The following is a 20,438-nucleotide window of genomic DNA, read 5'->3' on the forward strand; positions in this document are numbered from 1 at the left end:
TGACCGGTTTTCGAACTCAACGATTCAATTATAACCTCATGAAAATATCCAAACATTTATACGTGAAGTAGTTCTTTCAAATATATCTTTAATAAAGTAATCCGTGTAAAATTTATCATAACTTTCACGAAAACGATATCGCGGAAATGGTGCAAAAATTCAACAGGGATGAATATTTGTGTTTTGTTCTGAGATAGAAATAACCTATTTATCTAAAAGAAAAAAAAGGAAAGAAACAGAATTTCCCACGCGATCATCTGTTTGATGACAGGAAAAATGTTAACCGTTCTCAACGTATATGATGCAATAAAGATTGCAAGCTTCGATGTAAAGGAAACATAAGGAAAATTCCGGGAGTCAGTTTGCCCAGAAGGATATATAGAAGGAACATTAGCGTAGCCTGGGCGAACGAAAAAGGACCACGACGAGTTAGTAAGGCCCCGATCAATAGCAAGAGAGGTTGGTTGGATGGAAGCTCCGAGCTCAACAGAATTTTACCTCAGTGCACACACAAACTGGTAATTACGTCTGGGTACAGACCACCACGGCACCTAGTCCTTGTCTGACGGGAAAAAAAAGAAAAAAAGAAAATATAAATTATTGGCTTTAGTAAAAGCATTGCACATACATAGTAGCTCGTGTAGACCGTGGAAAGTCCCAATGCCCAGATGCATTATCGGGGTGAAATGTAAGAGCGATTTGGGAAATATATTAACTCTCGGTATGACAGTTTGTTTGCTGTGAATTTCCGAATCAATCGTGCAGTGCAAACGAGATGTCAAGAGTTAGCTAACAAGTACATCAGCGATAAATGTATGTGTTTTGCATTTATTTAGTCGGCAGAATCATGTATTTGTGTGAGTAAATGCATTCTGTCTGTTTATTCTCGGGAAAGAGAGAACAATCTGAATGTAAAATTTTGCATAAATTATATATGTAAATAATGCAATTCAAATTAATTTGTTTGTTTACTTAATACAAACTCATGAATATTACTAAAAGTAAGTCAGCCAGGAAAAAGTAAACTGTAATTTTCAATTAAGACTGACAAAGGAAAACTATCTCGGTTGCAGATCTTTTAGGAAAAAGTTGGGGAAGTCAGTAAATGAAAAGATGGCATACAACATACAATATCTCAAAAAACAAATGGGAATAGGATAAAAGCACATTCTTCTTTTATGTTATACCTAGATATTATCAAACAAGGAAAATTTTCGAATACATAAAGAAAACAGTTATTACAAACTATAATTGAGGGGCCTAGAATCAAAAAGCGCCAAATCCATTTTTACCGAAATTAAATTATATATCGCTTGTAATATGTTTGATCTAAACATATGGAAACAGAATTTTGTTTGAAAGCTTAATGTTTCATACTAAAAAAAAAAAAAACTAGTTCAAATATGGAACTTTGCACGCGTGTATATGGAGCTTCGCTGCACGATTTGCGAGATTACGCGAAACTAAGCGAAGTGGAGGATTTTGATACAAGGTACCTCAATTATAAACAAATTAATCACTGAGCAATTTATTATTATAAAACTAGTGTATGTATTGTGACAGTTTCGTCAACTAACTACTTGGCTTCATCGAACACTACACGTATCACTCCATTGATAGTGTCTGATGAAACCAAGTGGTTAGTTGACGAAACTGCCACAATATATATATATTTGTTTTATAATAATAAATTGGTTTGTTTTGCTCAGAGATAAGTTTTTTTTTTTAAATCATAGTATATAATAGGCAAACCTGGTATTATAAAAATTAGAATCTGAATTTCATACCAACGAACGTTACGAGCACAATGTACGAGCAAGAAAAGTTATCACAAACTAATAGCACAACAATAATTATGAGTAGAGAGAAAAGAGATTTGTCATAACTCAATCAATATTAACGCAACAAAAATTATAAGCTCATAGAAACAGAAGTTTCCATAACAATACAATCTTAACACACCGGAAATTAGAGCACATATAAAAAATAATTATCATAATAATACAATCCGTATTATCACAACAAAAGTTACGAGCACATGGAAACAAGAGTTTTCAAAACAATATAATCTTCTTATTACACCAGAAGTTCTGAGCACATATAAAAGAGGGTTAGCATTATTAAATCCGCATTATCATAACGAAACTTACGAGCACATAGGGAAAAGAATTTTCATAACAATACAATCTACATTTTCATAATAAAAATTACAAGTACATGGAAGAGAGGACTAGCACAACAATACAATTCACATTATTATGAAAAAAAGAGATTAGGATGTAGAAAAGAGAGGTTTCATAATAATAGAATCCGTACATGGGTACCCGAAGAAACTTTTCTAGGGGAGGCTCATTTTCGTCAGCCAGGCGGGCCCAGACCCCCCTGCGCCCCCGTTCGGGCGCCTATGATTCCATATTATCCTAACAAAAATTACGGGCACATAAAAGTATCACAATAAAATCCGTATTATCACAACAAAAATTACAAAAAAAAAAAAAATCAACAGGAATATAATCCATATTGTCATAACAGGTGTGTATGGTTATGACGTTAAAATAAAGGCATAGTAATCCCAATGAATAGATAAATTCGAGCCGAGAAAAGCCTCCCCCCCCAAAAAAAAAATTAAAGTGCCTCAAACGTTAAACTGATATTTATTATTCTCTTTTATTTTTGTGGTGTGTTCATTATGAGTACATCACGTGGTCAAACTATCTGCAGTCTCCTGTAAAATATTCTGCCCATTTACCTCCCTTCAAAAAGCCGAAATTTTTGAAGTCATCCGTAGAACAAATTTGCTATTTTTGTTTAGCTTAATGTAAAGATCTAAGCACCCAAAGAATATTCCCAATTGGTTGATTTACGCACATCCGTTTATGGATTTAAAGAGATTTTTGTGGCTAACAGTTTTTTTTTTTAAACAAAACTGAGCATCATGTATGTATAAGCAATGAAAACAATTCGAAAGTTGCAGTCTAATAATAATAATAATAATAATAATAATAATAATAATAATAATAATAATAATAATAATAATAATAATAATAATAATAATAATAATAATAATAATAATAATAATTTCAAGACAAACTATTCAAAGAAACGTAAATTCCATGTTCAAACTGGCATGTTCCTACTGATAATTTTCGTAATACATTAATAAACTGTACACTTAATCTTTCTTATCATTATATCTTTGTCCCATAGTTTCAGTTTGATTGTTCGAATTTTGTCTCTTTATGCAGCATCGAGGTTACGAAGGACAGAACCTGGAATTAGCGTTGAACTCTGTACCCAACCGGGATATAAACCGGGTTCATTTGGCGAATGCACATACCATCATGCAAGATAAACCTCACGTATATGACACTATTTTGCTTCCACGATAGTTATACCCCTGGGGTTCACAGGGCTTCATGGTAGAGATTATACATGATATTACAAAACAATAGAATATTGTAATATTTGGTAGAGCAAAGGTACACGAATTTTCCCTCACCTTTTTTTACTGTAAAGATTTCTACACAGTTTCTACACTAGATTACAAGTAAGTTTTTTTCTTCCTCTATAGTTGGACTTCCTGCCCGTTACAGCCGGATGTTTGTGGGTTGTTGGTTAAAACGACTCTGCCCGTAGCAGCTGGGTCTAAAGCAGTAGTTCTCAAACTTTCCGATAACGCGGACCTCCTCTTCATTCTGAAAGTGATCTGCGGTCCCCTTGCAATACTATCTGATATTTCACATGATATTAAAAAATATACTAATTAGAATTACCACTAAGAAGGAAAAGATCAAGAAAAATAATGGAGTAAAACTTAAATCGAAAAACATTTAAATTGACAAAGAAAATGTACGTGGTTGAAACTGTAAAGTGGCGATAAAAACTTGAGAATGTGAGGGCAGTAAAAAAATTTTGTTTTTCTTATCTAATCACATGGTCTTGCTACTGAAGAAAAAAGAACAACATTTCTCTTTGTTACTTAACAATACAGCAAGTCCTAAGTTCTATTGTTTTTCTTTACTTTTAATCGATCACTCATGGAAAATTAACGAAGCAAAAATTTTTTTGATACATTAATAAGACCGCAGTGTAATATTATTGTTCCAGAGTTGTCCTTTACCGGTCAGAGATGGGTTTTAAGACTTTTGATATTTTGACTTCAAAATTGATGTAATTCGATTCTACACGTCTTACTTAGTCTACGCACTAGTTTTCAACTTTCGCAAACAAAGGAATACAAAGTTATTAGGGTCAAAATTTTGCCAAAAAATATATTAATTTTTTTGACTTATGAGAGAATATGGACTGATAGGAATTTTTTTCACTTCAAATTGATGTTATTCGATTCTACACTTCTTATTTAGCCTACACACCAAATTTCAACTTGCGTAAACGAAGGGATACAATGTCATGAGGGTCAAAATTTTGCCAAAAAATTTTAGGACTTTTGACAGTTTGAATTCAAAATTGATGTTATTCAATTCTACATGCCTTACTTTGTCTACAAACTAAATTACAACTTGCGCAAACGAAGAGATCCAAAGTTATGGGGATCAAAATTTTGCCCCAAAATCCTGCTTGTGCAGGTATCCTGCACGTGAGATCAGATGTCAATAGTAATAACCATAACTTTGGATCCCTTCATTTGTGCAAGTTAAAATTTGGTGTGTAGACTAAGTAAGACGTGTAGAATTGAATAACATCAATTTTGCAGTCAAAATATCAAAAATCCTAAACCCGTCTCTGACCGCTCTTACCTTTGCTGGAAAAGAAGCGGTTATAAACCAATCTGTGTATATATCATTTTGAAATCTTTTATCTTTTCACAAATTGATTCAATCAAAGCAACGTTCTTATTTCTCTGCTGCGATCTATCTTCCAAGACAATTTTACATTAACAGCACGCAATGTGAGTCAAGAGTTAATCCCAATAGCGGTTCTAGGAACATATTTTGGGAGGGTTTTCTAATCGCTTTTTAGAAATCCCAGAATGGAGAGGAGGCTTGACTTACAGCTTAAGCATTTACTTTTTATAAAAATATGGATTTGGTGGTAGTGGTGCGAGCTTTTCGCCACTTGAAGATGAAATCCATTAAGTTCGGAGGGATCGTGCGGTTAATGTACACTCATGCCCAAAATGATTGTAGCATATCTATAATTGTTTTCTTGTAAGAATATAATTTGATAATGATTTTGCAGGGCACTTTTAATAATGATACTATGTGTATAATCGAGAAATCTATATTTGTGGTAAATTTCACAGGAGAAGAATTTATAAATACGAAAATTAGAATGAGAAAAACAATATGTTGCTAAATGGATAAGAAAGTTTTATTTTCGTTTTATTGTTCTTATTTACTGCTCTTTTGACACGAAATTTGCCACATACATGTCTTTGCCGATTATACACATACTAAAATTATAAGAAATACCGAGCGAATTCGTTATCAAATTATATTCCTATAACATATTTATAGACATGCGACAATAATTTTGGACATTAGTGTACAACTGCTTTTGAACAATTGCTCTAACAAATAAGGAATTTCTCTCACTTGACGTATTCCTATGTAACGATTGGCATCTTCAGGAAAGAAATTTATTAAAGTAGGAAAACATTGGTATTTTTCATCTATAATAGTAGGTTTAATTTCTAATTTCTAACTGAAAAATACCTCTTGCATAATAGCTGTTAGTCCCATTTCATTATAACACATTTCAATTTTCAGAAGTCACGGACCTTTTGGCTAGGTCTGAGTACCCCCAGAGGTCCGCGGACCCCACTTTGAGAACTACTGATCTAAAGGATACCTCTTGCCCATTGCAACTCAGAGGTAGGGCTAGTACCTCCTGACCGTTGCAGTTCAGAGGTAGGTTAGAGGAATCTTTCCCGCCAATTGCGACTTGGAGAGATAGGTAGGATGTGACCAGTTAACAACTGATGTCTTTAGCCGCGAAGTGTCCCTTCATATACCCAGTCTTTGTAGGGGAAGTCTGTGGAAGGATTGAAGGGGTCCTCTTCGTGTCTCTCCGTGTGACAGTTTCCGTCGGCTACTTGCAGGCGGTTGTGCTTCGGCTTGGTTCTTTTATTTACTAATACGGAATGCTTCCAATATCAGAGGATATTGCAGCATTCACCTGAAAGCTTGTTGAATATTCTCTGTAGCCAGGGCCGGATCCAGGATTCTCTAAGGGGGAGGGGTGCGCCAATAACTACCAGTACATTTGAATTAAATTTGAGTTTTTTAAATGCCTTTAGGCATCTGTGATGTAAATGAAAAATTCCTTTGGAAATGCTAAGTGTCTGCTCTCTATGAATTATTTTCCTTCAACCTTCAGAAAATTGACTTAAACTATTGATTTTGCAAAACTTACTGCTAGCCTCTCACTTTAGGTAGTGTATATTTACAACGAAGGAGGGTGCATCTTTGCAACCCCCTAGATCTGGCACTGTCTGTAGCCATGTTATTTATAGCGATGTTAGCCCACGCTAACAAGAACAAGATATTGACTACCTCGTTGATGGAAATTTAGCGTCTCGTTTCAGCTCAAGTCTCTTTCCGTTAACTTGCAAGATAAAGTAAGATCCAAATCATATGTAATATCACTGTGAATCGAACCCGGACATCTAGTAGCAAAGTCAACTTTGGAAATCATTCAGTCGTGAGGGAGTTGCAAACATCAAAACTTTTAGTTATGGATTTGAACATGGATATCTGTTGATTATCATTTCATTATTCATCTCAATATTTTAACTCATATTTCACTATTTCCTTAGCATGTAACATAAAGCTTGGATGCAAATAGAATAACAAAAAAAAAAAAAAAAAAATGCCATGTAAAGAAAATGAGAAACCTTTTTCTAATGCGCTTTAGCGTACAGTTTGTTATTAGATTAAATAGTTACCAATTTAACTTAATTTTTCTAAGTTTACGCTACAATTCTCTATGTAACTATTATTGCAAGAAGTGATCAAAGCCAGTGAATATTCATGCTTCAAGAGGCTAGTTAACTCTATTTGTTTTTACCATGACCTTTGACATTAAGTCTAATTAGCATCTAAATTTCATTGTTTTCTTTTCTCCATTATCCTCTCCCACATCTTCCATTGAGAGATGGGATAATGTCAAAATGTTATCTTTGGTTTTATCGCTTCTTTCGTTTCCACATCGTTCAGAAAGAACAAAAGGGAACTTTTTAGCTATTATTTCTCGTTCTGTGCTTCTTTAGCTCTTTTAAAATGTAAATATCCTTCGGAAACAAATATTACTCATTATTTTATGCTTTATTTTCAAATATCATCCAGGAGTGTAGGCAGCTACACGTCTACTGTATAGTGGGTCATGTGCATTGTTTTCTTGACTGTCAATAAAAAGCTGTTTGAAATCTCAGCCATACTCTCCATTCTTACCCTCAAAACCAGAAGCCTTTTACGTGATACAGTTGTTACGGACTACTGAAACTGAAGCCTTGTTTTCACTTATACTTGTTATACACTACTGAACGTTAAGCCTTGTTTTCACTTATACTTGTTATACACTACTGAACGATAAGCCTTGTTTTCACTTATACTTGTTACGCACTACTGAACCTTAAGCCTTGTTTTCACTTATACTTGTTACATACACTGAACCTTTCCTGTTTTCACTTATTCTTGACACACTACTAAACCTTAAACCTTCTTTTCAGTCATACTTATCACGCACTACTGAATCTTTAGCCTTGTTTCCACTTATGCTTGTTACGTACAATGAACTTTAAGCCTTGTTATCACTTATACTTGTTATACACTACTGAAAGTTAAGCCTTGTTTTCACTTATACTTGTTACGCAGTACTGAACCTTAAGCCTTATTTTCCCTTATACTTGTTACATACACTGAACCTGCAGCCTTGTTTTAACTTATACTTAGTTTTTGAGTACTTCAAATTATATGTTCGTAGCCAAACTTCCTCTCTAAAAATTGTTGCGTGAGTACCTTAGGATTCTGAAACATGGATTTTTGGATAGGGTACATATTAGTTCCTAAGTGAATCTTGACCCGACAACGGTAGATTCTATACTTTTGGAGCTATGGTCTTTTAAACTTCATTTTTTGATGTTTTCGGCAGCCTATAACTCCGAAAGGAAGCATTTGTGCACTCAGGTTGGTGTATACTTTTTGTCTTATTTTGGTGTCAGGAATCACCTCCTAAACGTTGTCGGTGTTGTTTTGAAACACATTGTATATAAGCCGATGCATTGATCATACATCACCGGCTGAAACGTTCGTCGCATGTCCGAGTAAACTTTTATGTATTCTTGCAACATCGCGTTAAATATTTTATTTCAGTACACAGAAGTGAGGCAAATTGCAGGGGAGACAGTTAACAAACAAGTCTCATTCTTTATAGTCATAAAGATTTGAAATACTGCTGAAATTACTTAACAGACAGAAAGAATTACTCAACTCACTGTCGCTACAATCGACGAAAGATTATGGTTAGCCAAATGTAGGACACTCAACTGGATGATGAGTGCTTAGTGCATCAGTTCGCAGGTTTCACTGACTTTCTGGATGTAAGTTTGCTACAACCCTTTAGGAGATAGTGGTTATATTTCTAACCACCCACTACCACCCATTCTTTCATAAGTTCTCGTTGCACGAGTGAATGAATTAGTGGTTACTTAAATAACCACCGATTGTTTTCTAGACCGTACATAATACTTATTACCCAGGCAAAGTAGCACGTTATAAAACCATGGCATGACACTAAGAAACTAAATACAACGAGATATTTGCGTTGGGATTTACAGGGAATTTTGCCACTTAAAGGGTTAATTCACCCAGTTTCGCAATTGCCTCATAATGAAAAAATGAATGAAATCTTCCAATTTTACAACCCACGATTATGCCTTGGAAGCTAAGGAAAATGAACAAAATGGCGGAATGAAGAAAGTGAAAGAAACGGGAGAGCATAAGAAAACCCATGTAATGATGGTTGTCTATCACAAGACCCAGTTTGCGCAAGCTACGATCATACCAGAACCCCATTCACCAGAATGGAGCACTGTATACACTGAGCCACCGTGACCCTTCATGATGGACCAACACCAGAAAATATTAGTGGTCGATAGCACTCGCGCCGAGTCGTGAAGTTTGGGCTCTAAACCAATTATTGCTTGAGCTCTGATACATCGGAAAACTTCGGTACAAATCGTGGAGCCGCTTCCCGAGCGCACACTTGGGGAAACGTCAAACAGCTGAAATTCGCCTACAATGTTGCCAAATTTTGAAGACAGTGTAAAAGAGTATTTAAACAAACATTTAAAAATTACCAACAATAACAATGCACAACAATAACAACAGTAACAATTATTCTAAAACGGTAACAAAAACGCGAATAGTCACAATGAGAATATAATGCAACAAAAAACAATTAACAAAACGGAACTAGGCGCCAATCCGACAACACTGTACTCTCGGGAGATGTTTTCCGTGTAGCGCGGGAGACGGCACTGACAAAATGTGATGGGTGGGGATTGACACACCCTCGCGTTCTATTGGATAGTGAAATCGGTAGATCTAGGTCAAGCATCACGACTCAGCGCGGATACTATAATTGGGAGTAGAACCACTACGAAGTTACGTGCGCTAACAATTCGGTGAAGCAGATCAATAAAATGTTTAATATGACCGTTAATTTATAAGAAAGGTTGTATTAACTGGAATTACGAATGGTTTACATCGCATTTAGCAGAATCAATTTTTGATATCACTATACTAATGTAAGATGTAGCTTAGGTGTGTTAAATTCCTTCCATACGCAACTGGTGTACAATATGGGCTTAGACTGCATATATTTTGAACTGAATGGTTAAAAAAAAAAATAAACCAATTTTAATAACAGTTCTCACATTTCTGTCTGCCGCACAAGCAGCTGTTCCTGTTGTTTTACTAAATAAGTGCACTTTTTTCCTTTCTTTTCTACATTTCAACACTTTTTCTTACGAATATAGTACTTCTTATATCGGAATGCGTTTGTGTGATGATTTATTGACTTTTAGAACTCTTATGTTCTGGGCATCCTGTAAAGTAATGCAGAAAAGCACTCGTACCTCCGCTCCTGACAACTTCTTCAACAGCATTTAAACACACAACAGCAACTCTACAAAACGAACGCAATGACTAGTCAGATAGGTCATGCGAATTTTTCAATGTACTGAGAACTACTTTTTTTTAAAAGTGATGTATTAACTATTCGCTCTTGTCTCCATACTCCAAGAAAGCCAATGAAAAATGAAATCTTTGAGTTTTACGTCCTACGATTATGCCGGCGAGGACAAAGGAGGCGGTGATTATAAGAAATGTGTGAAATGGTGGAAGGAAGGAAGTAAGATGAAACGGGAGGACCCCGATGAAATCCACGCACACGGTGTTTGTCCACCACAAAGTTCAATTGGCGGGAGCAGGGTTTGAAGGCGGAACTCCATGCTCCAGAGGTGAAAGCTCTATCACGGAGCCACCGCGGTCTGTGTTCAATTGGCCCTCATACCGAGAGTTGAATGCTAATGGAGATTAGGCGGCCAGTTGTTGGTGTGGATAAATCCAACATAATACCTAATTGTGGCAGTTGAGTTACACCGTGAACTTGCGTAAGGACAGAGTGAACATGGGATATCCACAGAGCGTCATAAGGGCTTGTATGCTGTATGAGTTCAAACTGGAGTCAAACGGTGCTGCAGCGGGGCAGAAGATATGCCAGGCCTTTGCGGAGAGTGTCGTGACTACGCGGACAGTGCAGCGGTGGTTTAACAAGTTTAAGGACGGTGACGAAACACTCGAAAACACACCACGTGCCGAAAGACCAACACATATATAAAATGAAGATCTTCAGGCAGCAATTGAGGCGAACAGTGGTCAGACATGTGAGGAACTGGGACTACAATTCAGTGTGCGTGGAAAAACAATTCGGCAGCATCTCCATCAACGTGGGAAGTACTACAAGTTGGGTCGATGAGTCCCACATGATTTGACTCTGGGCAGACACCTCTGTTTCTTTGCTGTCTCGTCTGAGAAAGGAGTCGTTTCTGGACATGGTGTTGACATGTAATGAGATGTGGGTCTTGTACGAAGCTCCACAGAGCCGTCATCATTGGTTAGCATCCCATGAACCGTTTCCGAAACAGCCAAAACCAGTATTGCAACAGAAGAAGGTCCTGCTATGTGTTTCGTGAACTGCTCGCAGTATCGTGCATCGGGAACTGCTACCAGCTGGTCAGAGCATGAATGCAACTGTTGAGCCGTGTTGAAGCAGTTGATCCGTGTTCAAGAAAAACTCTAAACTCTGGTGCCAGCATTTCTGAAACTCCAAAGGGGTCCTCCTGTTACAGGACAACGCTAAGCAGCACTTGGCTAGGATGACTCGGGACACCATTCTACGCCTTGGATGGGAAACACTATTGCATCCGCCATACTTCCAGGTCATTGCACCATCCGATTATCATCTATTCCATTCCTTGTACAATCACCTTAGAGGACGCCAGTTCAAATCCCTAGTAAAGGTGCAAGATGCACTTGATATCTTCTTGGCTTCATGGGCCATCAAATTCTACCGCGAGGGAATCCATAACGTTGGCAAAAGCTTGTCGATGCTGATGGGGACTATTTTTCATCTTCATGGCACTTTTTAGGTGACTTATCGAAGTTCGAAGGTGGTGGATGAAAAAGCGACAGAATTTTCTTGGTTACCTTTATATTAATAACGGGATAATAATTACGCTACTATTGATTTCGAGGTACCGTATGTAGTCAATTTGTACATTCATTGACGAAAGACGCAAAATTATCCCACTGGCTTAGAACCAAAAGAATAAAAAGAGAAAGAAAGGTACCACCACATGGGAATTGAAACAAAGAGAATTTGGCGATGTTGGAAGACGAACCTCGTTTTATTATAATGTTCCCATAGCGCACGTGACTATTCTCTTCATTGGCTTCAGCTGACAGGAAATTCATTGACTATAGCAAGAAAGCGTGTGTCGAGTGTAAATCTCTGCATCTCGATCGAACACATTGGTTCTTCACCTTCTAGCTAACAAAAGAACGTTTAAAAAGAAGTCTTGGAATCCTCTGCTTAGCAATAAGATTTCAGTGAAATAACAGCTTAGGAGCATATTACGAGCTATATCAAATAACAGATACTTTAAGCGTAGCACCTCAACAGTTCTGTAACCTAACTTTTGCATCTACGGTAATGAATATCAGTCTTCTCCAATTTATTTCTAACTTCGACTAGATTAAGGTGAATAAGAAATCCTTTACGCTCTTTCAGTAGCGGTAATTCACTTTGTACGTCACATACAGTGTATGTTATATGTTATATACGTCCATTTGTATGTGAGATCCTGACCGCCTATATTGTTTCACACGGAAAGTACTTATAGATGGAACACGTATACGGAAGGTATTATAAAACATGCGTTTTCAGCTACCTATATGTCCCCTGTACGTTAAGTCCAAAAACTACAGGAATTACGCATGTAACCTACCTTTTTAAGTACGCCACCTACATTTTTTTTCTCAGTGTAGTCCAATAATTACAGAAATTTCAATGTTATAAGATGGTCGATGAAACTGGTGGCCTGTCTTTACATTTCAGACCATATGTGCATAGATTTTACCATACGTATGTTGAACCTTATCATTTCTAAAAGTACAATCACCATTAAAGAAATAAATTATTTAATATTATTAGTAATTATTTATCAATGTTGTGTTTAATTGCTGATCATAAGTATTCTTTTTTCCTCTGTTTTCAGGTGATCGTAGGTTACATGATTATACTTGTTGAAGATATGGAATTCAACCCGTGTATGCTTTCGGCGAATGTCCTACTACGATTGATAGCAAGAATGTTAACTTGGACAAAATTCCTCGGAAAGTAGAAATCGCATTAAGAAGAATGTGAACTATGAAGTGTACTTGACTAGACAAGCGTGTGACAATGACAATGTGACATACAAATATTCAAATGGATTTTAAAAAAGTGATTTTGAACCTAATTCCATATATAGTTTGCCATGTGCAAGCTAGATATACAGTGTTAATTTTATTATTTTTTTTTAAATCAAAGCAATATGAAGAGAATTATCCGAGTGTTCCATTGAAGACCACAGTTGTCATCATGTTCTAACAATTTAAGGGATCTGATTTTGTTTTTTCAGCGTAATAATGAAATATACAAAACTTAACGTAATTCTAAAGCAGTGTCAATAGTGCAAAAACCAAAAGTCACAGTTCAATATGGAGAGTGATGATTCATCTGTGGATCCGAGCGAGGATACGTTAGAGAGATATCTCGAAACTCATCCAGAATTTGTGGAACGATGGCTAGTTGAGAAGGCAGATCCAGATTTTGTACAAAATGTTTTACAAAAACCGGAAGAGTCCAATCTCTCCGAAGTACCCACAATTCCTCGTACAAAGAGGAATTCTGTGACATCAGAACTTTTCCATTTATGGCTGTCGTCACCGAAGAAAAAGTCCCCGAAACAATCTACTTTGTCGCGACGACGATTGGACCTTCTGGATGAGAACGAACTTTTTATGGAACTGATTCGGGACGTATCCAATGAATTAGACATTGATGTTCTTTGTCATAAGATTCTTGTGAATGTGGGACTTCTCACGCACGCTGATAGGGGAAGCTTATTCTTAGCTAGAGGCCCTCGAGAAAGTAGGTTCCTGGTAGCCAAACTGTTTGATGTTACTGTCGATACTGGTAAGTTTATTATTATCATTATTATTGCTGTATTTTGTGTATTTTAATGTTAAAGGTGGAGTACCTAGTTATAGATAATGTAATCAACAATTATCAACCCAATAGTGATAAGATGTAATATTCTGTTAATACGTAAAACATCGGGACACAATAATTCAGATCCGTGGATATACCTTTTAAGTACACGTAGTTTATGGTTATTCAATATATATCAGTAGCATAAGTCAGTCATAGAAAGAAGTCAGTAGCATAACTTTCAAAATCAGGCGAGGAAAACATCAGAAAATTTACCAAAATTAGAGTTGGCAGTTCTAACATAACAAATTTATTCTAGATTCACAGCACAAGAGTAATGGATAAATTTTTCGTTTCTTATTTTTAATGTATTAAACACACATAGGGAATCTAGGGGTGCCCATGAGACGAGGCAAAGATCTTCCAATAAATACTTATACATTTTCCGAGACGAGACAATCTCACTTCTTGTCTCGCAGATATTTCTATAAACGACTTGCTACAACAGATGACTAAGCTTTAACTTAAGTTAATTTTAAGATTTTAATATAATTGGCATTGAAAAGACTATATTACAGTTGACTAACGAATTACGAGGGGCGTTCATTATATTCTACGCTTAAAAATGGCACAATAATCATGGAATGACAAAATTCAATGAAACAATTTCACCATATTTCTTCAGTATAAAAATAAAAGTAGAACGTGATACTACTTATCGTTCGGTTTTAGTAAGATGCGGAAGATGATACGTAGTGATGTCTATTTGTTTATGAAAGCTATACGACAACTCTCCTTTGCACAGAGCAGCTGATTCCAAAGCTATTATTCAACAGTGCGCATTCCAATTTCTTCCCCGTCCATTTACAGAGAATAGCCATTATCATGTAGTTTTCGTAGATATAACCGTACATTGACGTTTTGCACGTTACTAAAACCGAACAGTAAATGACAGCTCCTTTTACTTTTGCTTATATACTAAGGAAGGATGATGCGATTGTTTCACTGAATTTTGTCAATCTACGATTGTTGTGCCATCTTTAGGCTTAGTAATAATGAACGCAAGTCGTATATATTCAACATACTGCTACTCATGAACATTGTGACATGTCGCTTTCAATAAAAAAAGGGCGTAAGTTACATTTTTTCGGATTTTGAGATTTTTAACTCCGATAGATGTCGATCGTCTACAACTAGGAATACTAGTAAAATTTTGTGACTGTAGGATCAACCATTCAGCTGTGGGGTTAATTTTCATAAGGGCGTTAAGCGGTATATAAGTATGTTGTACAAAGCATAAGGCTTAAATGACGCATACGCCCTTCTACAATAGACGATCTGAGTAAACGATGGTACGCTCTCGCGTTCATACTCCACATGTGTATTTAATTTTTTTGGTCTTTTTATATACAAATGCCGCCACGGATTGTTTACGATTGTTGATTTGGATTCATTTACAACTTTGTTATTACAAACGTAGTTAATGACGTATAAAAGTGTCTTTTCAACTTTATAAGAAAGGAAGCGAATTAGTTATTGTATCAGGATAATCTAAAGAAGAAAGTCCTGGAAATGAACAGACAAAGCAAAATTATTGCAAAAGAAGATATCTGCAGATTTCTGACGTATACCGACGATGATAGTCCTATTGAGTGTGCAGAGCTGGAAAATGATAGTAATGAGGATCCTAACTATTTACCTGAAAAAGGAATAGTAAATTTTTCATTACTTGATATTTTTTTTCTTAAGATTAGTAGATTGAATTCCGAAAATAATAGCAACGGATTATTACTTTAAGAACACTCTGTGAATTCGTTACAGCAAAATGGTGTTATCACATTTAATTAGTACTGAGAAAGAATATCTTCAATGAGTTTTAAATGTTTGTGTGAAAATACCATACAATAGAGCCTCAATAGTCCGTTAATATTTTAGAGCTATTTCTCAGTCCCTGTTCTACCGATTGGCACCATATTTGGAGAATAGGCTGTCATGGTTATCTTGTCATGTCTCCTAAGATTTGAAAGAGATCGTTGAATGTGTGCTAGGAAATAGCCCAAAAACTACGATTTATTATGAAGAATTCGAAATAGTTTTGAAAGTTATCAATCAATTTTATTTTAATTAACTTCCCACAAGCTATATACACGCTGGTGAGAATTTCTTGTTTAAATTTTGTGAAAGTTTATTTTCCTACCCTAGAGCAGTATCTTTGTTTCTCAGAATAATGTTGCTGTGAGATCAAAACAAATAAGTTTGTGGGTTATATGCTTCATTCCTTGTCCTCTTCGACTTTTCCTTTCTTTGTTTTCTTTGTATATGTTCTTCCTAGATATGCAGCTCTAATCCCTTCTCATCTTCGGTCATCTTCCTAAATTTAACACATAATTTGCACTAATTTTTTTTCGGGCTGGAAATTTTAACATTGAATTATTTTATTTTAACAGTAACCAATAAAATCTACGTCTCGTTAAGTTTTATGCAGATGTATTAAGGATAGTGATGTGAAGTTGAAATTTTTCCGCAGAAAATTTTTCATTTCAGAAAAATTTCTGGAAAATTTTCGGTTCTGAACAAATATCAGTGATCAAGTAATAATTCCTCATTAACCATAAAATTGATTGACTCCATGTATAGAAATGTTAAAAAAGTGGAAGATCGTTTAAAGAATGTGAAAATTTTCATGGCTCAGAAAATTTTCGATACTATGCAAGAACAAGTGAAACAATTTTTCTTGAATCAAAAAAATTTCTGCCATGTATGTAAAAATTGGAAAACATTTTATAAGTAGGAAAATTTTCATGATTTTGAAGCAAAAAGTGAAACAACTTTTTATGAATCGGAAAGTTTTATTTCTCTGTAGAAACAAGTGAAAGGAATTTTCATGGATTGGAAAATTTTCATTATGATGTAGAAACAGTGGAAAAACTCTTCATGACCAGGACAATTTTAAATATTATGTATAGTGATGTTAGGTGGAAAATTTATCACTATATTTAACTGCACATTGAGCTATAAAATTGGATTCCTGTAGAGGAAAGTTAGACAGCAACAAATTATAATTTTCCAGTTAGCTTTCGGGAACCGGAAAATTTTCTATTTCAAGTTGGCAAATAAAAACTTACAAAGTCTCTCTCTCTCTCTTTCTCTCTCCTTTGTGTGTTTTTCCCCTCTCTCTCCTTTGTGTGTGTGTGTGTGTGTGTGTAAAGTGCAGGGAGCATAAATCGAGTTCATAGAGTACAAATATCCCATCCCATTGTTTAAAATGTAATGAGGAAGCGAAAAGAAACCTTTGTGAATATATCACTTATTTCAAAAACAGAAAATTCCACCATTTATTCACATATAAGCCTGACTATGTAATGAAATAACTACATAAAAGTTCCAGTTCTTTATGAAGATTATTTTTGTAACAGAAAATAAGAAGAAATGCTTTGATTTTATTATGTTTAAAGCTACGAGAAAACATAGTCGTATGCGAATTAAATTAACAAAATGACTTATGATTATGTGAGATCAAAGGTGAATCTTAAGGGAAGAATATACTTAAGGTTTTGAAACATTTTTGCAAAAATGAAGAATTGTTAGATTTTCATTTCATGACACTTTTTCAAACAATATTTGTTACAAATAAATTTTACGGTAAACAACGATATAAGAATAAGTGGAGTATGATTTTATGAATCGGAAAATTTTCAAAAAAAAAATCTGGAAAATTTACAACACTGATTAAGGATCGAAATATCTAATGACAATTACCAGATAATTATCTCTTTAATTCGTGCTATTTTAATCTAAATTTTCATATTCTATGATGTGTAGCGAAACTTAAAAAACATTATAGTAATAAAAACCTTTACAATTATAACAAATATTAGAAAAAAGGATATTAAACTGTTAAAATGTAATCTTAATGTTCATTATGTTCACAGTTATGAAACATCTTAATTAAAGCACGGAAACATACGCCACATTATTATTAAAAACACTAGAAGTGAATACACATCTGTTTACAGCATAAGGGAGTAAGGGCAAAACTTTGCAATTTTGTCAAAATAAACGAACAGCTTCGAAGTACCATTTACACGGAAAGGAACACCTGTCCTTTGCCATTAAGCGTGCAAAAAAATTAAAGCTCTTCTCAAAGTAGTAAAAAAGTTATGTTGACTTGAACATACCACCAAATCTTCTTTTCCTGCTCCTATAAAATTTTGAAAATGTTAGTTACGCCCTTTTGCATTGAAAGCGACGATATAGTAGTATTTTAATACTTAATGTTTCTTTTTGAGAATAATAGTAAATAATATTTAGTTACCAGCGACGTTGAACTGCTACTGTTGTCCAAAATATCTGCATAACAGATATTCGGATAATATGCCGATAATATTTATCACAAATTTGCAAAGCACGGCGACTCAGTGATAGAGTGCTTACTTCTGGTGCGTGGGGGTCTCTTGTTTAATCCCCGGGAAAGTAAGTTTGTGGTGGACAGCATCGTATCCGTAGATTTTCTCGGGGTACTCCCACATTTACATTCCACCAATTCTTTCATCATTATTCTCTTACTTTAATCATTCGTTTCCCTTAGCCTAACAGGCATAATCGTGGAACGTTAAACTGAAATATTTCAATTTTTATTTTTTCAAATGGGTGATGTCCGGATGAGGGATAGTACAGACGAAAAAAAAATGGCATTTAATACTGGAAAATTCTATACGATTACGATCTCAAAATATCTGTAATATGTATTTAAAACATATCTAAATACGGCTATCCACACATTAAACTTTTCGTATTGAAATTTACTTTACATTTGGAATTAATTAATTTATTATTGATATTGTTATATTTCTCGGCTAATACAAAAATTTCTAACCAAACAATACTGTATCTCTTTGTGGAGGCTAAGCTGCTAAAGCGTGAACTTTCTGTGCCCGTGAATCCGTGTTTGATCTCCGGTGGACTGCTTGCCTTTACAAATCCTAGTAGTAAATCCGATTCTATTTTCAACACTATATCCCGCTTCATGTAACATCAGTGGTCAAAACGGGGGGTCAAACTCCAATTAATTTGTTAGTCAATTAACCCAACGATCATAAAATATAAAATTCACTCTCGGTTGGTTGGTTGATTTCTAGTGTAACGTTAATTTCATTACTAGCTATATGAAATCTATAACTTAATGTGGGTTCTGGATAACCACATGAGATCCAATCGGGAATCAAACTTAGGTCTCCGGCACTAAAACCACGTATGGTAAATCTGATGACGAGAGAGATAATTGATTTATTTTTAGTAAATACTAGCTATAAACACTCGCCGTTGTCGGGTTTGATTTCAGAACGTGGATAGAAAAAGAGGAAGAAAAATGTCTATAAAGGAATGTCCCCAAAACTATTGTAGGGTATTTATCCTATGCTGTTATGTAGACATGCGTAACATATATGTAGTGTTGGTTGAATACATACACGGTGTACATAGAAACTGCTAGAAACGTATATACATTATGACCTGGCATAAATCCTTCCCCAGAGTCAAAAATCCAGAAACAGCTTCATACACGATTAGACCTGGTAAATATATATTAGTGTACAAAATGTTGTGACACTAGATGGCACCTTTCTAAGCGAAAAACTGATGACTGGCATGTATTATTTACTATTATTAAAGATACAGTACGTATATTAACTTTTCTAACTGATGGTAAAACTGGCAACACTGTATTGTTGTTAAAAGACAAACAAAATTTACTGTTTGAAGAGGAAAACAAAAGTTATAAACATGATAAACTTGCAAAACAACAGAACCATTTTTGCCATACTAGATTGGAAATAAGAAAGAAAAAAATACTTGAAAAAAATATGAATACCTTCAGTAGAATTCCAAATAGAGTAGACAAGAAAAAAAAACAGACCAAAAAATGGAGGAAAACGCATCATCATCTCTGCCATGTCTTTTTTCTTCCTCCCTTACCTCCTCCACGCTGGCAGACCAGAAAGTTATTCACCAGATGCAGCAGAGCTTTCTCCCCGATTTGAAATTCAAAGTTAGCTTAGCTATTCCTTCCATATATAAGACTCCGGGCTTCGTGCTCTGGAAATACAAATCCCAATGGTGCACCACGCGACGCATGGATGGATCAGCACAGAAGAAGGAGAGAAGAAGACGAGGTAAAAGAAATAGGCACCAAATCATCCACCATAGAAGATATACACAGCATCTTTTTAGTATCAACTCAAGAGACAAATTCATATTACCCACCCTGAAGTTATTCATGAGGTTTTGATGTATAAAATTTTATAGTGTACACTAATTTATATACTTTTAATTATTTTAATTATCTAAACAGTTTCAGCAACACTAAAAACATGAAATATAATCTTTGAGTTTTACGTTCCACGCTTATGCCAGCTAGACTAAAGGAGACGGTGATGATGAGAAATGGTGGAATGAAGAAAGTGAGAGGAAACGGGAGAACTCTGAGAAAACACTCGCACACGGTGTTTATCGACCACAAAGTTCACTAGGCGCTAGGTAGGCTTGAACCAGAGACCTCATGCACCAGAGGTGAACGCTCTACCACTTATTTTTTTTTAAAGTTAACTGATTCAACGAACATGCCTCATTAACTTGCTTATCTACTTGTTACTAGCTTCTAC

General features: G+C 35.3%; 1 protein-coding gene across 2 annotated transcripts in view; it reads left to right on the forward strand.

Moving 5' to 3' along the window:
* The window catches only part of Pde6 (phosphodiesterase 6), a 557,480-nt gene that overhangs the window by 145,316 nt on the left and 391,726 nt on the right, over window positions 1-20,438 (forward strand). For both annotated transcript variants that reach the window (XM_081734379.1, XM_081734380.1), the window contains exon 2: window positions 12,803-13,764. In XM_081734379.1, coding sequence (XP_081590505.1) covers window positions 13,287-13,764 — 478 coding nt within the window. In that variant the 5' untranslated portion in view covers window positions 12,803-13,286. The remainder of the gene's footprint in view (window positions 1-12,802; window positions 13,765-20,438) is intronic.

This window comes from Thermobia domestica, chromosome 12 (assembly GCF_964235325.1).
Source record: "Thermobia domestica chromosome 12, izTheDome1.hap1.1, whole genome shotgun sequence".
Lineage (NCBI taxonomy): Eukaryota > Metazoa > Arthropoda > Insecta > Zygentoma > Lepismatidae > Thermobia > Thermobia domestica.